The sequence below is a fragment of the Hesperophylax consimilis genome, unplaced genomic scaffold, assembly GCF_061612785.1.
Source record: "Hesperophylax consimilis isolate HC1 unplaced genomic scaffold, BYU_Hcon_1.0 scaffold_35, whole genome shotgun sequence".
Classification (NCBI taxonomy): Eukaryota; Metazoa; Arthropoda; class Insecta; order Trichoptera; family Limnephilidae; genus Hesperophylax; species Hesperophylax consimilis.
The window spans coordinates 1,311,145-1,333,123 of NW_028301265.1; the positions used below are offsets into that span (position 1 = coordinate 1,311,145).

General features: G+C 34.6%; 1 protein-coding gene across 1 annotated transcript; it reads left to right on the forward strand.

Moving 5' to 3' along the window:
* The first annotated feature begins 539 nt into the window (after positions 1-539).
* LOC149409140 (C-type mannose receptor 2-like) lies at positions 540-10,384 on the forward strand. The gene is made up of 9 exons (XM_089650111.1): positions 540-664; positions 1,032-1,294; positions 1,814-1,999; positions 2,970-3,227; positions 4,871-5,080; positions 5,435-5,695; positions 6,596-6,817; positions 9,282-9,545; positions 10,191-10,384. Exons 2-9 carry the CDS (start codon positions 1,147-1,149, stop codon positions 10,370-10,372), a joined length of 1,731 nt encoding a protein of 576 aa, XP_089506237.1. The 5' UTR covers positions 540-664; positions 1,032-1,146; the 3' UTR covers positions 10,373-10,384.
* The last annotated feature ends 11,595 nt before the right edge of the window (positions 10,385-21,979 follow it).

Consider the following 21,979-nt stretch of genomic DNA (forward strand, 5'->3'; position numbering starts at 1 on the left):
CAGTGGAAAAATACGATAACCGCTCTCTCCAAACCTAACTATACATTATCCCATAGTAAAAGCTTTTTTATCAGAGCCCTTCGATATTTTTTATCTATTTTTTTAATTTTCTCGGCAACTATAAAATTTACATTCAAATAAAAATAAGTTCTTTAACAAAATCGACTATAAATTTGATTAAAATTCATTTTTTCCGCTTATACTACGAGTTTCCGGACACTGTATATATATAAATATATAGGCTTACTAGTAAGTTTTGCAATTACAATTTGAATAAAAATATTTTTTTTGAAAATAACTCCATTGAGTATATAAAATGTATACAGCTCCAAAGAAGGTTCAAGCTCAACCGTAACCGGTTTATATTTAATAATATTTTAAAATACTTACCAAAAAAGTGGTTTTCAAACAAAGTTATTTTTTTTAATTAATGATAAAAAATATAACACAAATTGTGTACAGCACGCCACGGGTTAAAGTTTATCACAAAATTTTGTATAAATAATGGTGGTCTTTCCAGAAATAAATCATTCTCATTTGCACCGTTATCTGACCGTGTCGCTGACTTGTCCTAGTTGACAAAACACAACTGCACAAGTATATTGCAGCATGTTTCGAAGTTCATTATTCCTGCTAGGAATTCTACGCTTATCTTGTATATATGGTAAGTAACCATTAAACATTTCTACATCTTGTCATGCGAGAAGCTTAAATAAATATTTTTTTAACTATCATCACTGCTATACATCTTAGGATGGAGTTTGAACTCTTTCGTAAATATTATTCATTGACCTGAAGTCCCCTGTCAATTTTTCCGGTACTCCAGGCATCCGTCCTGCTTCAATCGACTATCACGCAGTCAGTTACTCCCTTTTCTACAGTTTGCCGCTGGTCGTTTCCACTGGGCAACTACATGGTTACGATTTTCACAGCCATCTGGCAACACTAAGTTCCCATTGATTCTTTTTAAACCAGCCTCGTATAATTTCAATGTTTCCAATAAATATTTTCAAAATTGAGTTTTATTTTAGTTGTATCAGCAGAGGATCCGGAACCATTTTTCAGAAATGATTATTTTTCTCTGCCGCCTACAGTGCTTTTTATAAAGAACATAAGGTAGCGCTGAGCTGGAGAGATGCACTGTCCATGTGCTCCTTGGAAAGCGCTGAGCTCGTAGTGCCAACCTCTGAGAAGGAGATGAAGTCCTTGCTAACCTACATGACCAACACCACCAGCAATGTGTGGATCGGACTACATGACTTATTCAAACAGCAGAACTACGTGGCGATTAATGGTATTTTATGATTTTTTTGTTACTTCTCTTTACGGGGTTGGGATTTGGGATTTCAATGAAAGATTTTCATCTAGAGTTTAATGCCATTTTTAGGGATGATGTTGCAGCTAGAAGTAATGAGAGGAGACTTGTCTAATATTGACCGGTGTTTTTTTGTTGCTGTCCAGAGAAATACTGTTTTGGATGGATTTAGTCTTAGTTTGTTCGAAGACTTGCACTCTGTTTGTCTTTCTCATTGCACAGTAGAAATAGATTTGCTGATCGTCAGCATAGCAATGGGAAAGAAGTCCGAATGATTATATTATTTTTGCAACATTGTTAATGAACAAAATAAATAGTAGGTGCCCCAGGAATGAACCCTGGGGGACGTATGGAGAGTTTTTACCGCCCGCTTACACAGATTGGGTTCGGCTATAGAAATTTTCCAAAAATAATGTGTGATCACAAATTGTTGTCGCCTCTCGAACGTCGTTGCCTCTTTCGCTGTTTAATTTATTATTTTTTTCTTGCTCCTTGTAGGCATTCCAAGGTCAGAGTTATACTTGAACCACCCAGACCCTAACCCAGGCGAGGGAAAAGATTGCGTGCAGTTACTGCGTGACGGGTATTACTCCGACGGGCCCTGTGAGGCAGCCAGCAGGTTTATCTGTAAGAAAGCGCTTGGCACTCTGACAGTTAATGTAGATTGTGGAACGTACGACGCAGGTATAAAAATGCACTAATATAATTTTATATTGAGCACTTCAACGATGAATTCCTATTCATTAATATAATTTGAGTTTCTCCCATTTAACCTCCCCTGTTGAAATTTTTAACCAAATCAGTTTTAGTACTTTAAAATTTATAGATTACCATTTACATAATATATCAATTCAGATGCATTTTTTTGTTCATAGGCACAGATTTTTGCTGTTCAATTTTTATTTTTGACTTTGGATAACGTTATGTATGGTTGTACGTTGGTCTTTTTGATTTTGTTGTTTCATCCATAAAGATATTGTTTTTCTGAAAAAATTGGTAAAATCAGTCGAAAAATATATATACAAGTCTTTTTGATATTATGTAAAGTTTTGAAATTTTCCTTGATGCGAAATTTTAATTTTCTGTAGAAAATCTTCTGGGAAGATTGGATAATTGTAAATGTGTAGCTCGGAAAATTGGTCTGAAAATCCGTCGGGATATTTTTATAAAAACATTTATCTTTTTGAAATCATAATGTTTGGAAATTTTTATTTTTCAAAAAAAAAAGATTTCCTGGGTAAATTGAAAAATCTGAAAAAAATTGCTCATAATTGGTCAGAAAATAGGTGGGGAAATTTTAATGAAAACTTTTTGATTTTGTTACGTAAAGTATAAAAATTTAATGCTGGAAATTTTTTGATTCCGGTTTAAAAAAATCCGTAAATTTTCTACCGGGAAAATGAATCTTTTTGAAAACGTCAACGGTTCGTTTTGAAAATAACAGAGAGCCCCACTTCCGTTTACAACAATCCTAAGCTGTTTGGTGTATCAAATTAATGCATAATAATTTTGCGTAGAATCAATATATCAGAAACCTTACGTCTTGCTGAGGGAGAGTTTATTTTATATTGCTAAATTCTATATGCAATTAAATGGTTTAATTTATTTTGTACGGATTCGGTACACTTCTTTATCACTCTTATTTTTTTTCCAGAGTATAAGAAGTTAACTGGAATGGACGACCGTTGTTTCAAAGTTCATCGTACGCCAAAGTCGTGGTACGATGCCTTTGAAGTCTGTTCGGCCGAACAAGGTCATCTCGTGGTCCTCAACAGTGCGGAGGAGGCTCAACACTGCTTGGACGCGTTTAATGAATATGCCGGAAGCTCACTGGATACCAACTTTGACAGGAATAATATTTGGCTTGGCTTTCATGACTTGATTCTTACAGGACAACATGAGACAATCGACGGTATGCTTCAAGGTTTACTTATCAAACCTCATTAAATTTTTATTGTCGTTCGTGAATAATTCTTTATTTTTTTACTAAAGGCAAACTTGTGTTTACAACGTAACGTTTTTAAGGATATCAAATTATAAATCGAAAAATCTTCCTAGAAAAAATAAAGGCCATCGACGGGAATCAAACCCGCACCTTATGATTGCCGATCAGTTGCACGGAACCACTGTGCTACGTCGGCTTATGCTTATTTTTAATCGTCTTTTTATTTTGTATTTATTATTTCCGCCTCTTTATTATTTCTTGAGCCTTCTATATGTGGACATACGCCTCCCTCAATTTTATTACAGTGTATTCAAGTTAAATCATCTTTTTACATGCTCACACATTAGAAGCCGGTATTATTTTCCGAAAAAATTAGCCTGTCTTGTCTGTGCACGTCTCTTCCAACTAAGTCGCCCATCGATGATTTTTTTCAATCCAACAATCGTCTGTTGAGAATATGTTATATATGGCTAAGTTTGCTAAAATCAGTAACATTATTAATTATCTGTCATTTGTGGATTTGTGGAACACGACCTGCAATAGCCATACCAAGCCAAGGTGTGAGATACCGTGCTCATGCTGAATGACTAGGGCAACAGCGTCACGAACATTGCCTCCTGGGGTTGCATCTCGGAGTATTTAAACATTACTTCAGCACTCAGGTCTCCGCTCTGGGGTGGACCTTCTAGTTCCCAAAATATTTGCGTGATGAAAATCGGACCATTCGAAAACTCCCTGTCACGAACATTGCCTCCTGGGTTGCATCTCGGAGTATTTAAACATTACTCCAGCACTCAGGTCTCCGCTCTGGAGTAGACCTTCTAGTTCCCAAGATATTTGGGTGATAAAAATCGGACCATTCAAAAACTCCCTCTACGCTCCTGGGGCCTCGTTTGGAAATCAAGGGAGTAGAAAGAAGAGATAAGGCTCTTTTCCCTTCTGAGGCCTTCAGAGAACCAAGGATGTATGAAGAGGAGAGCTGAGACCACTTCCGTGAACTTTCCGTTGTGGGGCCTACACGGAACCAAGGAGGAGTGGAGAGGAGAGATGAGGCTCTTTTCCCTCGTGAGGCTTTTAGGGAACCAAGGGAGAGTGGAGAAGAGTGATGAAATCTGGGAAAACACATTGTGGAACCAGTAGAAATGGCCTCATATCCAATGACAATCCTGGTGAACTTTATTAAAGGTACCGGGTTACTATTAAAGGAATGAAGTAAAATAAGAGATGGGCCGATGCTAAGTGCTAACGGGAACTATATGTAAACCGTCTCGGCTCTATAAATAAAATCTGTCATTTGTAGAAACACTGTATGTGTTTCTACAAATAAACAATCTTTCAAAGAAAACGAAAGTGTGAATCTTGACGAAACTCGGATGGAAGTTATGAGCCGATATACCTTTTACACCCAAACTATGTTGTAAATTGGCTGCATCTATTTAATTTTTTCCGAATTCCAGATTATTGCGAGTCCGTTCAGAACGCCATGCAATTTATAAAATCTATTGAACTCCACACGGGAGCAGAATGTGAATTGAATACAAGTTAATTGATTTGAATTTAAGAGCTATTTTAACGGCGTTTGTGTTTAAAGTGTCTTGTTGATGTTGTAGGTCAGAAGCTAGAGAAAGCGGGCTACAACGAATGGCAGGACGGTAAGCCGGACAATATCAAAAACAAAGAACATTGTGGCACTCTGATGGTAGGCTTGGGTAGAAAGCTGAACGAAAAATCCTGTGAGACACGGCTCCTGTTTATGTGTGAGAGGAAGATTTCACAAGATAAGAGAGGTCTCATCAATCCAGTTTATATTTGTCCTTCAGGTAAGCATAACTAGTTTCAAACCAACTCATTTCAAAGCAAATTTGAATACGAAACAATACTCACTTTATTATATGTCCCTAAAATTCATGCAGGTGAGATCACTTTTAAATAAATTGATATTCATTTAAAAAATCATACCACTCTATTTTTTTATAAGATATTCAGAGAGGATTTTCCTTCTTCCCTGAAAAATACAATATAGTTGAGTTTGAAATTGATTTTTCATTTATTCTCAAACATTTTGGTATTCATTGCGTAATTTTGAACTAATTAAATATTTTGTAAATGGTTTTTTAACCATAATTGAGAATTGGCATTGTTAAACTACCGTTTTTTTTTACTTTTTGTTACAGGGTATAAAATGTATCCATCGATGCCACGAAGCTGTTACAAGCTGCACACTACCGCCAAAACCTGGATTGACGCGTATAAAGTGTGTGCAGCCGAAAAAGCGCATCTAATAATTCTGAACAGCGCTGAGGAAGCCAAACACAGCGCAGATATATTCTTGGAAAATACCCGTGCTAATTCACAGCAATGTGACTTTTATGAAAACAGTTTTATGGTGGGCATTAATAATATTATTATTGCAATGGAATATAGGACAATTGCTGGTTAGTATGACACATTTTTTTAGATTTTAATAAATTGATGTACATTTTTTTAATTTTTTTTGGTTTTGTGTTGGTCTATTTGAAAGGATTTACTTGATGGATCGACGGACTTCGTGATCGAGGGGTAAGGCTCTGGACTAGCAATCGAAAGTTCGTGGGTTCAAATACTGGCCTACGCAAATAAATTTTATTTGATTAATTTGTGTAATTTCAGAATTTTATAGTTAAAAATAATATATAGTACACTTGTGACACGTTCCAGAGTGGAAGCTACTCTCAGTATCATCCTGGTGTAAGACCACCATTCATAATTGAAACATTGCTTGAAATGACTTTAGCCGTGTTTAATTACTAGATCTGACTAGCAGTATTCACATATAAAAATTAAATTAATTTAACAATAATTTGGCTTTTTTAGAAAGCCGAAGGATGGAAAACAACAAAAAAGAACATTGTCTTTTAAAATTTAAATGGAATTGATAAACGTCGCTATGAACCCAGTAACTTTGACTGAAATTTTTCATTTTTTTTTTCTTTCAATACATATGCACTATCGATGTGCACTAATATTTCAAACGTTTCCTATTTAAAATGATTTGCCTCTATCCACTTCTTTATCTTGTATCGCTCTCTAAATTTCTCGGCGAGGGCAATGTAACCACGAGAACCGATTTCTTAACCGTCTGCAAAAAAAAGCAACGACATCAAAAAATGTGAAATCGATCGTATTGGCCCGTCATTGGGAAATGGAAACCAAAATTAAATAATATCCACGTACTTCCTCTACCTACCTTCTCTTAGTATCACAATATTTCTTTTATGGGGATCCATATTTTTGCTGAAACCGGTACGAACAATTTATTTTATCTGTAATATGAGTGTTAACAACTGTATTTTCAGGATGGACTCTCTTGGATGCGGGCTACAGTGACTGGGGCCCCGGAAGCCCCTCTAATGGAACTAATCAATGTGGGGTGCTCTCGCAGCACAAGGACACCTCGAGCGGGTCCTTCCAGCTAAAAGATGTGCCTTGTGCCTCATTGAAACTCTCTTTCATGTGCGAGCAGAACACATTACTTCCAGAAAACGCTCCCAGCGCTCTCAAAGCATGTTCAGGCTGCGGTAAGAATAAATGATTGACAGATTACGCTATAAGTTCAAAGCGTTTTATATAACTCCGTATTGCTCACCATACAATCCCATTCAGAACTGTCACACCTAAACAGTTGATGTGCTATAAGTGTGGGCTATATTTGAAAACTATGCGACCCCTTCGATCGCCGTAATTACGCGACTGTCATCTGTCAAAGTGACAGGTCCCATACAAAGAAATGATATTGGACGGCAGTTTCCCTATTGATCTGACGCCCTCTCTTGAGGAAGATTATAGCGTTGTGTGTCACCCCGACATATAATACATGCATGTTTTGTGTCTATGCCTTAAACGTCTATTTAAAATTTCTTTAAAAGCACAATTGTTAGTTCAATATGTCTTTAATTTACCATGACCCAGTGTGCAACTTCCCATTGCTTCACCTTGTTATTTACACTACAGCTTTAAACTTCGTTGTAATTGGGTGTTTGGCGATGTCTCCTGGTTTCACAACGTGGTACCTCAGATACAGGCATAAGCCTTTTTCTCATCAAGGAAATGGCATATTCTCACCAAAGACAAATCGGTATTTCTTCGTACTCTTCACATATAAAACAGCTAATCATGGGGGCCAAGTATCTCCAACGTGTGTAGTTTCCTCCAACTAGCTTCTTTAGCGAGTTAATGTATAACTAGCAGTTAAAAACCCACTCCGCCCAGTTTAAGTGATGCTAACAACAGTTACATTTAATAGGTACATTATAGGTCATTCACAGAGAGAGGGAGAGTATATATGGTTAATAGATTATTACAATATAGCGCCCATGAGGTGATATCTCACAAAAGCGGCGCTATACAAATTGTCCATTAAATAAATAAATATAATTTTCACATATTATTGCGCATATATGCATTGATATACAACGGAAATAGATAAAATAATGTAATCTTATTAAACTTCATTTCAAACACAAATAATTTTGTTCACATCACTTTATTGTATACAACCACTACATGTTTTATGAACGAAGTTCACCTTCCATCAGTAAGTATACTCCGAGATCAAAAATTAAACATAGATTACAATTGGAAAGAAGAAGTGGAAGGAAGGGGGAGGGGATAGAGTGGGCGGGGTTTTATCAGAAATAGGAATTACAGTATGGTTAGACGGGAAAGACCAGTTGAGTGGGAAAATATTTAAAAGAGAGTTTATTTTTAAAAAAATGTTGTTAATTATATCTGCTTTTATATTAACATGTTTTCTAATTTCTAAAAATATAAGTTATTTATTTGCGATGCTTTATATCCTGTGTGAAGTATTTTAAGACCTGAAAACACAAATAGCATATAACCATAAAACAAATAGCATTTTATAACGGCTGTTCTAATAAATTGATAGTTAAAATACTAAATAAAAAAATTAAACATGATCCTTTCAAATGGTATATTTACCCTATTTCTAAAGATAAAAATAAACAATGGCGTAGAATTCTATTTGTGTATAACGATATTTACAAAATTATAAATAAAAAACATTCCTGGTACTATTCAACCGGCGTTTTACACTACTAACAAAATGAAGAAATATATTCTTAATAATAAAGATAAGCGATAATCAAACAAAAAAATCGGGAGTTTATAAACTCAATTAGGATGATTGTTATTTCTTTTACAAAGATAGAACCAATAGAAACTTTGAAGTCAGAACTGAAGAACATCTCGGAGCTCTAAATGGAAATAGTGAATCTGAGTTCGATCATCTTTTGAATAATGATCACACTTAATAAAAATTCAGGTCTTAAAATACTTCACACAGGATATAAAGCATCGCAAATAAATAATTTTGAAATTTTAGAAATAAGAAAACATGTCAATATAATAACAGATATAACTAATAAGCAAAAAAAATTATAAACCCTCTTTTATATATTTTCCCACTCAACTGGTCTTTCCCGTCTAACGATATTTTAATTCCTAATTCTGATAAATTCCGCCCACTCTTACCCCTCCTCCCTACTTCCACTTCTTCTTTCCATTTGTAATATATATTTAATTTTTGATTTCAATGTATACTTACTCCTGATGAGGTGAACTTCGTTCACGTAACATGTAGAGGTTGTATGTAATTAAGTGATGTAAACAAAGTTATTTATGTTTTAATAAAATAAATAATGCCATCACAAAGTGATAAGCTTCCAGAAGAAATGTTCTTATTAAACGCTTGTTAATGGTCAAGTAATTTTGCGTATTGTTAGCTGCATATTTAAATATTCGCGCCAGTCATTTGGTTCGTTCTTATACCGCCAGAGGGGCAGAGTGGTTGAATTTTACCTGCAGACCCCCGATTCGGGATTTACCAGAAACACACGATTTGAATTCGACCAATCAAAGGGCCTAGATCGTCCAGACGCAAGCGTAATAATACAGATTAATTTTCAACCACAATTGGTCAATTACAAATTTGAAATTTATATAGCACATGTCGATTATCAGTTACAGGATATAAACGTTATCCATCGATGCCAGAGAGCTGTTACAAACTTCACACCAACCGCTCCAGCTGGAGAGACGCGTTCAAAGTGTGTGCTGCCGAACGAGCGCACCTCGTTATTCTAAACAGCGCTGAGGAAGTCCAACTCTGCGCGGATATATTCATAGAGTACGCTGATAGTACACCTTCAGCCGACTTTAATAAGGACTTCGTCACGGTCGGTTTTACCGATTTAGTGACTAAAGGAGAATATAGGACAATCGATGGTAAAAACAACACTTCTTATTTTCGATTTTAATTTAAACACCAGTGTTGCCAATTCATCTATAAATCATCAGTTTATAATAGAGATTAGCTTCTTAGCTCCCTATTTAGAGACTTTGCTTCATTTCTGTTTTGAGGAATTGTAGCAAAAAATTGAGTTGGCAACACTGTTCACGAAACATAATATCATCATAGCAATACACGGGTTGTAAAACAGTACGTTTCTGAAAGATTGTAACCAGCGATTCCTGAGGATATTTTGAGTAAAAATATGGATATCATTTTGCTGATCGATGATATTTTTTCAATTAAAAACAAGAATATATTTTTCCATCACTTGTTGCAACTGAGTACAAATAGGTACAGCCTGCCGGGTGACGTGATGCGCCTTCTCATTCCAGCAGCACAGTAACAGATGAGACGTAACGTCGTACGGCAAATGACGTGTACGTTTTTTACTCCAAACATTCTACTTGAAAATTGCTGGTTTAAATCCTTCTGGTATATGCTGATACACCCCGCGCTGTGTGTTCTTGCCAAATATTATAGATTATTAAGGCGGATTGTCACGAAAGCTTTTTATGGAAATGTGTTTCTCGCATCTTGCTCTTGTAAACATTCTTGACTTTTAAGATTGTATTTTGCAGGTAAAACTTTCTCGGAGGCGGGCTACAGCGACTGGTTCACGGGGGAACCCAAGACGCAGTATTCCTGCGGGGCTCTCAGACAGAAAGCGGGCGCCAAGCGCGGACTCTTCCAGCTACACACTTTAACTTGTGATAGCGACATAATATTATTCATTTGCGAGAAAAATACTAACCAAGGTTAATGATAATGCTGCAAACTAATAAATAAATCAACAAAAAAACTGTTTTCTTATTTCGACACCATTTTGTTCCACACTTGACATTTTTTATGTGATGTATCTTTAAAGATTAAATACTTTAATATTTAATAAATAAATTAAAAATTCGTAAATAGGAGATTCTGAAGTTCAAAGTATTTTTTATATGTCTAATACAGTAATTTTTTTCTAGACTTGTAAAAAATAATCGAATATTTCCAAGGCCAAGAGGCGTTCTACTTGCAGTATTTAATTAAAGCGTCAAAAATTTCTAATCAAAAACACAAGGAATAAACGGTTTGCAAGGCTTGGGTTCGAACATTGAAAGCCGTTTTCTCACGACAACGAACACACAAAATATGATATTCTATGACAACGAACACACAAAAATTTTAAATATGTAAAAATTATGTTCATCAAAATAAGCACATAAATGAAAATGTTATGCATTCATTTCCGCAAAGTAAAAACGAGTAAAAAAAGTTTAAAGCCGGTAAAAGACACTCGTTAGGTTTATCTTTACACACATTAGAGATTGAAATAAAATAAAATATGTGTAACAGTTAATTATTATCACACGTGAATGATTTTTTAAAGTGTAAAATGGGTAATAATGTACAGTACTTAAATAGTATTCATTTAAGTTTGCAATGGCGCATAAATATAAATTGAAAAAAAACTTTTAACCCGTAAATAACTCTTATTATTTAGTGTCAAACCATGTAACATATAACTACCACAACACGGACATTAGCCTATATTAGCCTATGGTAGTTAAAAAATGTCAAAAATGTAACATGTAAACATTTTTTAAATAATATTTTTTTTTTTAATGTAATTGCCAGATAGGGTAAATGAATTATGTCCAAGTATTTATCAATCAATTCCAAAAAGAAATACATAAATTGGATTAAAACTGGATATGCATTAATACCGGGATTAAATGGAGATCCAAATTTTAGTAATTTGTCGTGTTTTATGGGATCGTTAAGGCCTCGTATTAAGCGTTCAAAGTAGGTTTGAAAGGAAGATATGTAAATACGAATTTTAGAGGGAGCGCGGTAATATTAAAAAACGATAATAATTAAGCGAAAATTGTGAAAATATTTAATAAAATACGACTCGCTTGAAATAAACATTAAATTAAGTTGCACTTAAAGATTCACCATGAGTTTTTTCATGCCTAAAAACAAATAAATAACAGAACAAAATGTCTTTTTAATAAGTTTCGGAGCTTAATTTGCGATTTTTTCTATCGAGGGAATTTCATATAATTAACGTTTCGTCATAACAAATGTATAGATATTATCTTCAAAAATAACATCCATTTTTGGAACTTAATAACTTAAAAAGTGAACGAGAAACTTGCAGTTGTTTTGCAAAGCTCAGAATGTGAGCTTATTTCGAGAATGAAGTCTACCAAATAATCAAAATATGTATTAATCGAGTCAGTGTTTTGCTCGATAATCAGTAATTCAAATTTCACGAGGCCTGTGTAGAAATTGCACCTACCAAGTTTTAATTTAAAGAAAAGCGATTTTCTGATTTAATGTTCCACAAAATTGAAAAATTGTTTCTCGAAATCTAAAAATACTTTTAGAATAGGGAAGATAGATAGACTATATCAGGTGTGGCGAACCTAGGGCACGCGTGCCCGAGGTGGCACGTTTGATCATTTGGATGGCACACTAACGATTTCCAAGTTCAATTTTTTTTTTTAATTTTTAAGTTTAAAAAATATTTTTTTTTATTGCACTCACTGAAAGAGAAATAGATCTTTCCAAAATTGTATCAGTAACGACGGATGGCGCTCGAAGTATGACTGGAGAGGAAAATGGTTTTGTTAATTTATTTACTGAACGTGTTGAACATTCCGTTCTGGGTTTTCATTGCATTATACACCAGCAAGTTTTATGCGCAAAGCACGGATTTAAGTCACTGGAAGATGTTATGATTCTTGTAACGAAATTGATCAATTTGATATCTGCACGCGGATTAAACAAACGAAATTTTTTAGAATTTTTAAATGAGGTAAACTCAGTATATAAGGGCTTACTTATGTACAACAATGTGCGATGGTTAAGTCGTGGAAAAGTTCTTCAAAGATTCGTTGAGTGTTTGGAAGAAGTTAGGCTTTTTTTAATAAATGAGAATCTCATTGAAAAATATAATGAGTTACTGAAAATTAATGTTTTTTACTGATTTGTGCTTATATTTAAATGAATTAAATATTAAATTGCACGGCGTTAACAAAACAATTATTGTTATGTTTGATTTAATCAAAGCATTTCAAGCTAAATTACAATTTTTTGATTGTGACGTTGTATCTAACACCTTCAAATATTTCCCAAATACAAAAAAACTTTTTGCAGAAGAAAATCCAGATCAAATCAAATTAACACAAGAATTTTCTGTAGTTATTCAATCGATAATCAACGAGTTTTCTTCAAGATTCAAACAATTCAGGAGATTTGAAAAGATATCAAAATTTATTTTATATCCAGATACACTATCAGCAGATGACCTCAATTTGGAGATTTTCGAGTGGCTAAATCTAGAAGATTTTGAAATGCAATTTATCGAATTCCAATCGAGTTCGCTATGGAAACAAAAAATTGTTGATTTGAGAAATGATTTGGAAATAATTGAAAGCGATCGATTAACGAACATAAATAATAAAAATGCAGAAGAAGAAATAATGAGAACTTGGAAACCCATTCCAGAAATCTTTAGCGATTTAAAAAAACTAGCGAGAGCAATATTATCAATTTTCTCTTCTACATATGCTTGTGAGTCATTATTTTCAATTTTTAAGTCAATTTTTAAGCTTATGAATAAAATTTAAAAAAAACCTTTTTGTATTTTATCTATTTGGTTAATTTTTTTTACAGCTTGGGCACGCCACACAATCTAGAAATAATATTTGAGGATTTTTGGCACGCGGGCCCAAAAAGGTTCGCCACACCTGGACTATATCAACAAACATTGGTCTTTAAAAAGCAAGCCCCAGAACTCTGGAGCCGTTGTTCCCAAAATGTCATCATTAAATTAAATAACCTTGTTTTATTTTTACCGCAACATGTGCGCTGGTGATAAAAAATGGCGTCGTTTTCATAATTAGCTAACGTTGATTGAATCTTTAAATTGAATATTTCTATATGGGTGCTTATAATGAAACCAAACAGAATTAATTTGTTTTTTTGTTATTTGTTTTTGGGGTATTATGCCGTGTTGCGCTAACTCCTTCTTTAGCCAACGTTTCGGACAGCATTGCAGTGTCCATCATCAGGGCAGATGTCAGACATCTGCCCTGATGATGGACACTGCAATGCTGTCCGAAACGTTGGCTAAAGAAGGAGTTAGCGCAACACGGCATAATACCCCAAAAACAAATAACAAAAATACTTTTGGCCGTGAAAATCTTAAATCATATTAGAATTAATTTGTATTACCTACCCCATTATTGATTTGAAAATATTAAAGATCCCCCCAATTCTTGTATTGATTAAATTTTGAATAAAGGTTGTTGAAAGTAAATTGTTTCCAATTAATCATTTGGGTGACTCTGAGTTTCATGTTCTATATTAATTGGACTTGGCTTAAACATATCTTGTACTGGCGAGCGAATTATTTTTTTTTTATTATTTATCAAACTAGCTTTGAGATTATAAACAGCTTTGGAAAATAAAATAATCACACATATCGCATCACATGTACTTAGGTAAACATCGAAAAGAACTAGATAAAACCCTTAGTTATTAAGCCCCCGCATACCCAATTTCGACCGATTTACAACACGTTTCTCGTGAACTCTTTATGTTCCAAAAAAATATGTGTGTTACTTTTAAAGAAAATATCTATACATTTGTTAGGCTGAAACGTTAATTAAATGAAATTCCTTCGATACAAAAAAATCGCAAAGTAAGCTCCGAAAAATATTAAAAACACATTTTGTTCTGTTATTTAATATGTTATGGGCATGCAAAAATTATTAAAAAATAATATTATTAAATGCAACTTGTCAAGCAATTGTCGAGAGATTTTTGCTCTACTTCAAATGAGTCGCGTTTTATTAAATATTTTCGCTTAATTATTGTCGTTATTAAGCGCGCTCCCTCTAACATTCGTATTTACATATCTCCCTTTCAAACCATCTTTGAACGCTTATTACCGGGCCTTAAAATACCAACATTCAGAATAGAATCATTGTTTAAAATGGCTTTAGCTATTATTAGTGATCGGATCTGAATTAGTAAGTACTTCTTAATCTATTTTTCGACGTCTTATCCACCCCCTCTCCCACTTCATTCAGCATTCCAATAACTATATATTGTGTTCTGCTTCCACTTGCTCTGGACGGTTAAACTCTTGCGTGGTGTGGCTTTTTAACATGTGTTTGCTTTAAATAAATAAAGAATATAAATATGATTTAAGAAATACATAATTTTCGCATCGTAAAATATTTAACCTCTTTCATATTATAATAAAATTGTTACCTTATCTTGACAAACTTCGTAGTAATAACAAACAAGGGTCATTTTAGTATTTGTCTGTTATAATTTTTGCACTCGTGAAACTCATTCATCTCGAAACAATTCGTTTTTTCCAGCACTATGATACAAACGAGGACGCGATACTCGTTATCTTTTTCGGAATCAATATGACCACCTGCATTTTAAAACACTGCAGTCTATTCTTTTGCAGAAAATCTTTCGAAGCCATGCTAAATTTCTTCACCAAACACCTCAAACCAGAAGAAGAGGAATATCAAACAGAACTTAAAATCAATACGAAGCCCGTGTTGAAAAGCGTTTACCCATTCCTGGGAATGGGTAAACGCTTTTTTGGGGAACACGACATCGTTGTCACCATGTATAAAGCTGATATTGTTACTCGAAGTTTTACTATCGGTGTTTTGTTTTTGCCATCGGCAATATATAATTCCCTAATCATTAGGTCAGGTACTAGAAAGGGTTGTACTAAGGGTAGTGAGAGTAGGTACTAGAAAGAAAATTAGAAATGTCCACTATCACTGTTTTTTGGTAAAGGCCGAAAATCTGCCATAATCGTGTTCATCATTTGTCGTGTAAGTATTATTAAAAACAAGTTTAAATTCCTATTTTTCAGTTGAACTTATAATTATTTAAATTTATTGCGCTTCTTGGTGGGAAAATTTTAATTTTGAAATGCTACCTTTGCTTCTCACGTTTAAAACTTTAAAAACTCTTGTAATTTATGTAGCGTATTGCAAAATAAAAAAATAAAAATAAAAAATACTGTGAATAATTAATTAATTAAGCATAAAATGCCTAAATTATGATTACCTACTCGTTATTTACATGAACTAAAAAGTGCTCACTAATTTTGCTTTGAATATGTTTTTGTTACAATGTACTATGCTATTAAGGGGGTATTTCACTATCTCTGATTATGTTCTGACTAAGCACTAATCCGCGGATTAGTCATTTTTTCGTTTTCACTATATCTGAATAACGCTAACGCTCGGATAAAAAGTTCGATTTGACTAATCAGTGCTCGAACCTCACGTTAGGCGCTATTCCTCGAATCAAAGATGGCGTCAAAACATTCCGAGTTTGACAGCGGAGAAGTGAGTCGAATTTTGTTGAATGAATTTGAATGCTTGTATGATCCATCCTGAATTATTTGATTGTGTTCAAAATAAGAAACAATGTATTAATTCGACACGAATCTATCTAAAATGACCTGATAATCAACATAACATAACCAAAAAAATGCACACTTTGCGGTGTGCGGACTGTGACGCATGACAGCCGTGGCAGTAGATAGGGTAACTGCAAACATTTTGCGATGTTGCCAGACTATTTCGAGTGTTATCTATCCGGAAGCTCGGCAACAATGGTGAAACGGTCGCCGTTGAATAACGAAGTTATTCTGATCTTTAAAGCCAGCCAACGGATAGCTAGTCAGATATTTAGTCCGACATAGTGGAATACCCCCTAAGACGTAATAACAAATGGCAAATGGCCTATTCTCGCCAAAGATTGGTTCACAACGTAAATACAACAATGTCACTGTAAAACTTTATTTCATTTGTAAGTTGTAATAATACCTGGATTAGAAACAATCATATCTATTAAAAATGTAACGCCGAAATGGTAAACACTAAAAAAATATATATTTAAAAATCGATTCTCTGAAAATCGAATAAATTTATTTTGTCTAAAGTATTACTAATTTGTGATAGCTATTTTGGGGGGTTAAGGTTTCCTAACTATCAAATGTCGAATGTAAATATTTTTTAAATTCCATAACAAATGTTACATGACTTTAAAAGAAGTATTAAGTAATGGATCATGGACACGGGAAGGAAGAATATAGATTCAATGTTGCAAAATTAAGAGAAATTATTTTTTGAACACTAATTATTTTTTAAAAAATGCTTGAAAACAAGAGACGGGAAAATAAAAAAGATAACGGTCACAACTAGGAATCGAACCCAGGATATCTTGTCTTACCGGGACAGGTGTCTTAAACCATTAGCCAATGGGTCCTATTTATTAAACGTTATATTTGTCTATATTCTATTTCAAATTCAGAAATAACAATATCATCTTGCAACTTATTTTTCCCATATTTTCCTTCCCAATTGAAAAGATTGTCTTTTCCTTGAACTCGGGATTTGCAATGCAAAACTGTGACATTTTACAATAATTACCTATTAATTTACAATTTAATTCTATATTTATTTCTTTCAGGATACAAGTACACTGATTTCTTTGCAATGTCAGATTATTGAAATATTTATTAACTGTCGCTTTGGACAGAAAGTCGAAAATAAGGCAAGGATCAATCAATATATGGTATTTTAAAGAAGAAAGCTACATTATATTTATTGCTACCCACTCCTCATACCGTTTTAAAGAAGGAAGTTACATTATATTTATTGTTACCCACTCCTCATACCGTTTTAAAGAAGGAAGTTACATTATATTTATTGCTACCCACTCCTCATACCAATATAGTCTGAAATAAAGTTGTTTTTAATATAACTGGGGTCCTACTTCAGATGCATTGAAACAAGATAATACTGTCTCTTTGACAGTATATAATTACACTTTTTTTTAATTTCCGGCATTCCGGGCGTTTATTGAAATAACATTATCATATACAAAGAAGTAACCCGCATCACTAGAAGATTTGTGTTCTGAGGCGGGTACATATATATGCTTACATGTTCACATACATACATACGTACACATATATTTATGTATCCTTATATATACCTATTAATCAATAATACATTATATATATGTAGATGTATTACTTTACGCATAAAGCAGGTAAGTCTATTGGTTTTTTTAAATCTAAATTATCCGTTTCGTAGACATAGATAGTAAATAAAAATATTGCTTGTATGTCCCGTACGTTTGTTTTTGCATTGTAAATTAGTTGTTTTAATTTTTTTGGAAACTTCGTGCAGTAAAAATATACCTTTAAATGAATTCTAGAAATATAACGTTCTATCGAAGTGTTATAATATCAAGTAAAAATGTTGAACTTGATTATTTATATTGCTTTCATCTTCTAAAAGTGACCAATTTAATCAATCAATACTACTTGGGTTCTCAATTTGTATGTCAAGTTATACCACGGTTTCAATTAATCACAAATATTAAAATTCTTATGCTTTGTGTTTTCAGAGAGAAGAAATAGCGTTTGCATTATATTCCACTCCTTGGCCCGACATGGATCCTTCAGAAAGGAAGCTCATTCTGGTGGCTTTACACGTGTCTCAAAAGACATTTCAAACTTCTGGAGGCCAGTTCAGCACCCTTATCCATGAAACTTTAAAAAATGTACAACAATTTATTTTATAATACTTTATCGGAACTCAACAAATAATTTATTTATTTATTTATTCACCCCCAATTTGGTCTGATTCGTAGATCTAAAATATTGAATTCAAAATGAGGATTAGTAAAACTGTGCAGTTCTAGTGATGTGACCAGTGACGGGTGTAATTAGCAGCCTAGCGGAATTAGAAGAAGAAGAAGGGTTTCCGGTTGCAAAAGTAGGAATGACCTCCCGAGGCACTTACGCATACACCTCGTTGAATAAAATATATTGTTCGTATGTCATGTAGATGTCACATACCTTGACCTTGAAAAGGGCTTCGACAAGGATGATATTAATGTCTTATTCAGGAAACTAGCAACGTTTGTTTTCTCTCCAAATGTGTATTTTATAAGGGTACTCGTTCTCTTCAATTGTTAGTTTTTTTTTCTGGAGTACCGCAACGATCTATCCTTGGACCGCTGTTGTTTTATTTATTTTTTTTTTAATGATATCGACTTAATCATAACTCAATCTTCTATCTTCTATCGATATAGACTCCTTAGCAAACTAAGCATAGACAAACTGTTAATGTCGTCTCTTATACAAGAGTAAAACAATCGATCACGTTTGACTATTTAATCAATAGTAACAGTTTTAATTGTCTGACCCAGGTTAAAGATATATGGGTTATTTTCGACAGCAAAATAAAGCAGCAGAACATACAAACGGCTGTGCTGTCATTACAAATTCTCGATCGTATCAAAACCCACTAAAATTAAGACTTATTAATACCTATTACTACTTTACACCTCACCGGTGCTAGCTATAACTATTGGACCCCGCAATACTTCGCTATGGCTAGTATCTTTCTAGGACGTCTCCGACTTCTTCCACCATTCACTACTGTATACCACATTATTACTGTTAAAAAACTACATTATAACGACTTTGATTCGACTCCGTATCTCATTCTGGTGCAGAGATATTGGGTTAAGTATTCCTCCGGCGTCCCCGACTTCTACCTTTCAAACCACTCTATAAACTAACGAAAAATATTAATCAATCGATCCCCACATGTTTAGTAAGGTTAAGAGCGCATGCATTTACGTGTGTCGATAAATACAAAAACTTGCATTTTTTTCCAAGTGCATTTTTTATATTTTTAAATACCTGATTGAGCTTAGCTTCTTCATGTAGATTCACTTTTAATTTGTATGGATATCAATTTTTTTTTTTTTCCAGGTATTGCAGGCAGCATACTCTTTCTACGCAGTTCTGAAAGAAATAAGAAAGTGACTTAATATCACGCCATGTCTTCCTCGGGCGTCATCGACTTTTTCTACCATTAACTTCCACGTCTTACATTCTCCTTACACCCCTTTCTTTGGTAATTACATACTCCACCATAGATAAGTATTTTCACTTGATCGTGCCATGTTTACCTAGGGAAAAATGAAAGAGATCGATCCTTTCAGATTTCAACGGTCTTCGAACTATGTCACGAGCGGCCCGATGCGTTTGTAAACTGTGGGTCATCCTTATCGTTATCTATTATTTTGTCTGACACTTAGACCTGTCATCCCACTGGCTCGGTATCTTTATGAAATCGACAAAAACCGTAGACTCAGCCCTTATGTATAAAATTAGTTTAAATGATTTTATATTTTCTATAAATTAAGAAACATTAGTTTTTTTTAATAAACTTGTAGCGATGCTACGAGATTCATCTAGAACGTCTCGCCAATGCAAAAAGCATCATAACCCGAACACTCCAGACATAATGCGAAGCGTTCCTATTTTGCTACCTACCCGTCTACGAGCACCTACTTGCGAGCAAACTACCTACGACAATACGTTGCGAGTTGGACTAGCACATTACGCGCATTCGCTAGAAGGTTCTAGCCTATTGCCTAGGCATAATTCCAGCGCCAACGAAAGTACCAGAAGTACCCAGACTGAGCGAGTGACCCGTAGTTTACCAGCGATCTCGCGCAGCTACTGATGCCATCGGACGGGCTATATAAATAGGCCCGACGCAGCGAGGAGTCAGTCAGTCATCAGTCGTTCAACAATTAGCAAGTCTCAACGAGTGAAAACCCGCGCACCTTCGCTGCGCGCAAGACAATATACCCGGCTCTGCACGGTTCATTCACGGCCTCCAATGGGATCACAGCGCCCTGGCCCCAGCAATCCTGGCCAGCGCTACATCGGATCACATAGCGCCCTGGTTCCAGCACATCTGACCAGCGCTACATCCACTCACCTAGACCCTGCGGCATTCTCGCCGGTCTATGCATCTCCCGAACACCGCCGACCATGTTCACAGCACCTTTCGGCTTCCCTGTTCAGCACTGGAGCACCCGGTACTGATACGTCAACGAGTCCGGTCACCAGCAGCGGCGTCGACTCACTGACCCGCGCTTGACCAGCACTTCACCGCCTGCATCCGGAGTCTTCATCATCGGTCCTCAAGTCATCTCACATACGGCAACCTGACTCAAATAAAACACTGTGACCTTCACATCATCTTTCATTTCGTGCCTCCTCACCAGATCCCTAAAAACTTATAAAAAAATTAAAAATAATAATCATTCATATAAATCCAGGTAGGCCAGTGCAATTAGCGATTCGCAAGGTTTTATGCATAGCATAAAGAGGATAACAAATAATTATTGCTTATAATTATTTTTATCTTCATCAGCATCTACATCAATGATGAAACAATAAATGCCCTTAGGCCAGTGCAATTAGCGCCAAAAAGGGGGTCGCGATCGAAGTAATTCCGGTAGTCCCAATTTTTTTATATGTTATATAAACTGATCTCATGATGTAAAATCTGAATTTCCGACCTTGGCACACCTGTGCTCGCGCCGCCATTTTGAAAAAACTGGCCGAAATCGGGCCAAAATCTAGTTTTTCCCAAATATCTCATTTCCAATACAAATTTCGGCTAAAGTATTTTTACAGGTATAATAGAACATAAAATAACCTACAACTTTTGTTGAAACAAATTTCTTCTATCTCTAATAGGTACCGAGGTAGAAAGTCGTAAAGGTGCGTATATTTTTGAAAAAACAAGTTTTTTGCGCGACTTGGTTTGGTTTTTTATAAATACCTCGTTTCCATTACAATTTTGTGAAAAATTTTTTGATAATAATTTTGTAGAAAATAAAATTTCGTTAAAGAAATAGGTATATAATTTATATTTTTTATCTCTATTACGTATCCAAACTCTAATCCACCAAAACCAGGCCAAAAATTGATACCGAGGTTAGGTGTTTTAAACTTGGCATTCCTTGATTTTATTTTTCTTCAACAATTATTGTTCTAAGAACATATACGTTGACAACAATCGTCTTGCCTGTGTCAGACCTAGATATAAATATAGTAGATAGACTATTTCAGCATATCGGTCGCCATACATTCCCAATGGGAAGACCACTAAAATTGGCCAAGCCACTACATTTGTGCTCGCAGCTTGGTCTGACATGCCTATCAACGTAATCACAACATACATTTAAGATTATTAATACAATTAAGATGATAAGTTACATAAAAAAGATAAAAAATTGGTATTTTCGTAAAATTAACATTTATTGACATTCTTTTCTTTATTAGTTAAGTTGTCAGCATAACAAAAAATAAAATTAATGGTAGATCAGTTTAGACAGAAGTACGAGCACTTGACTATAGTTTCTTACTTCTGGCCCTGAATAGCTTATTCATCTGTCTCATCACCCAAATTTGTGGCGACTGGGTCATCATATTCCTCGT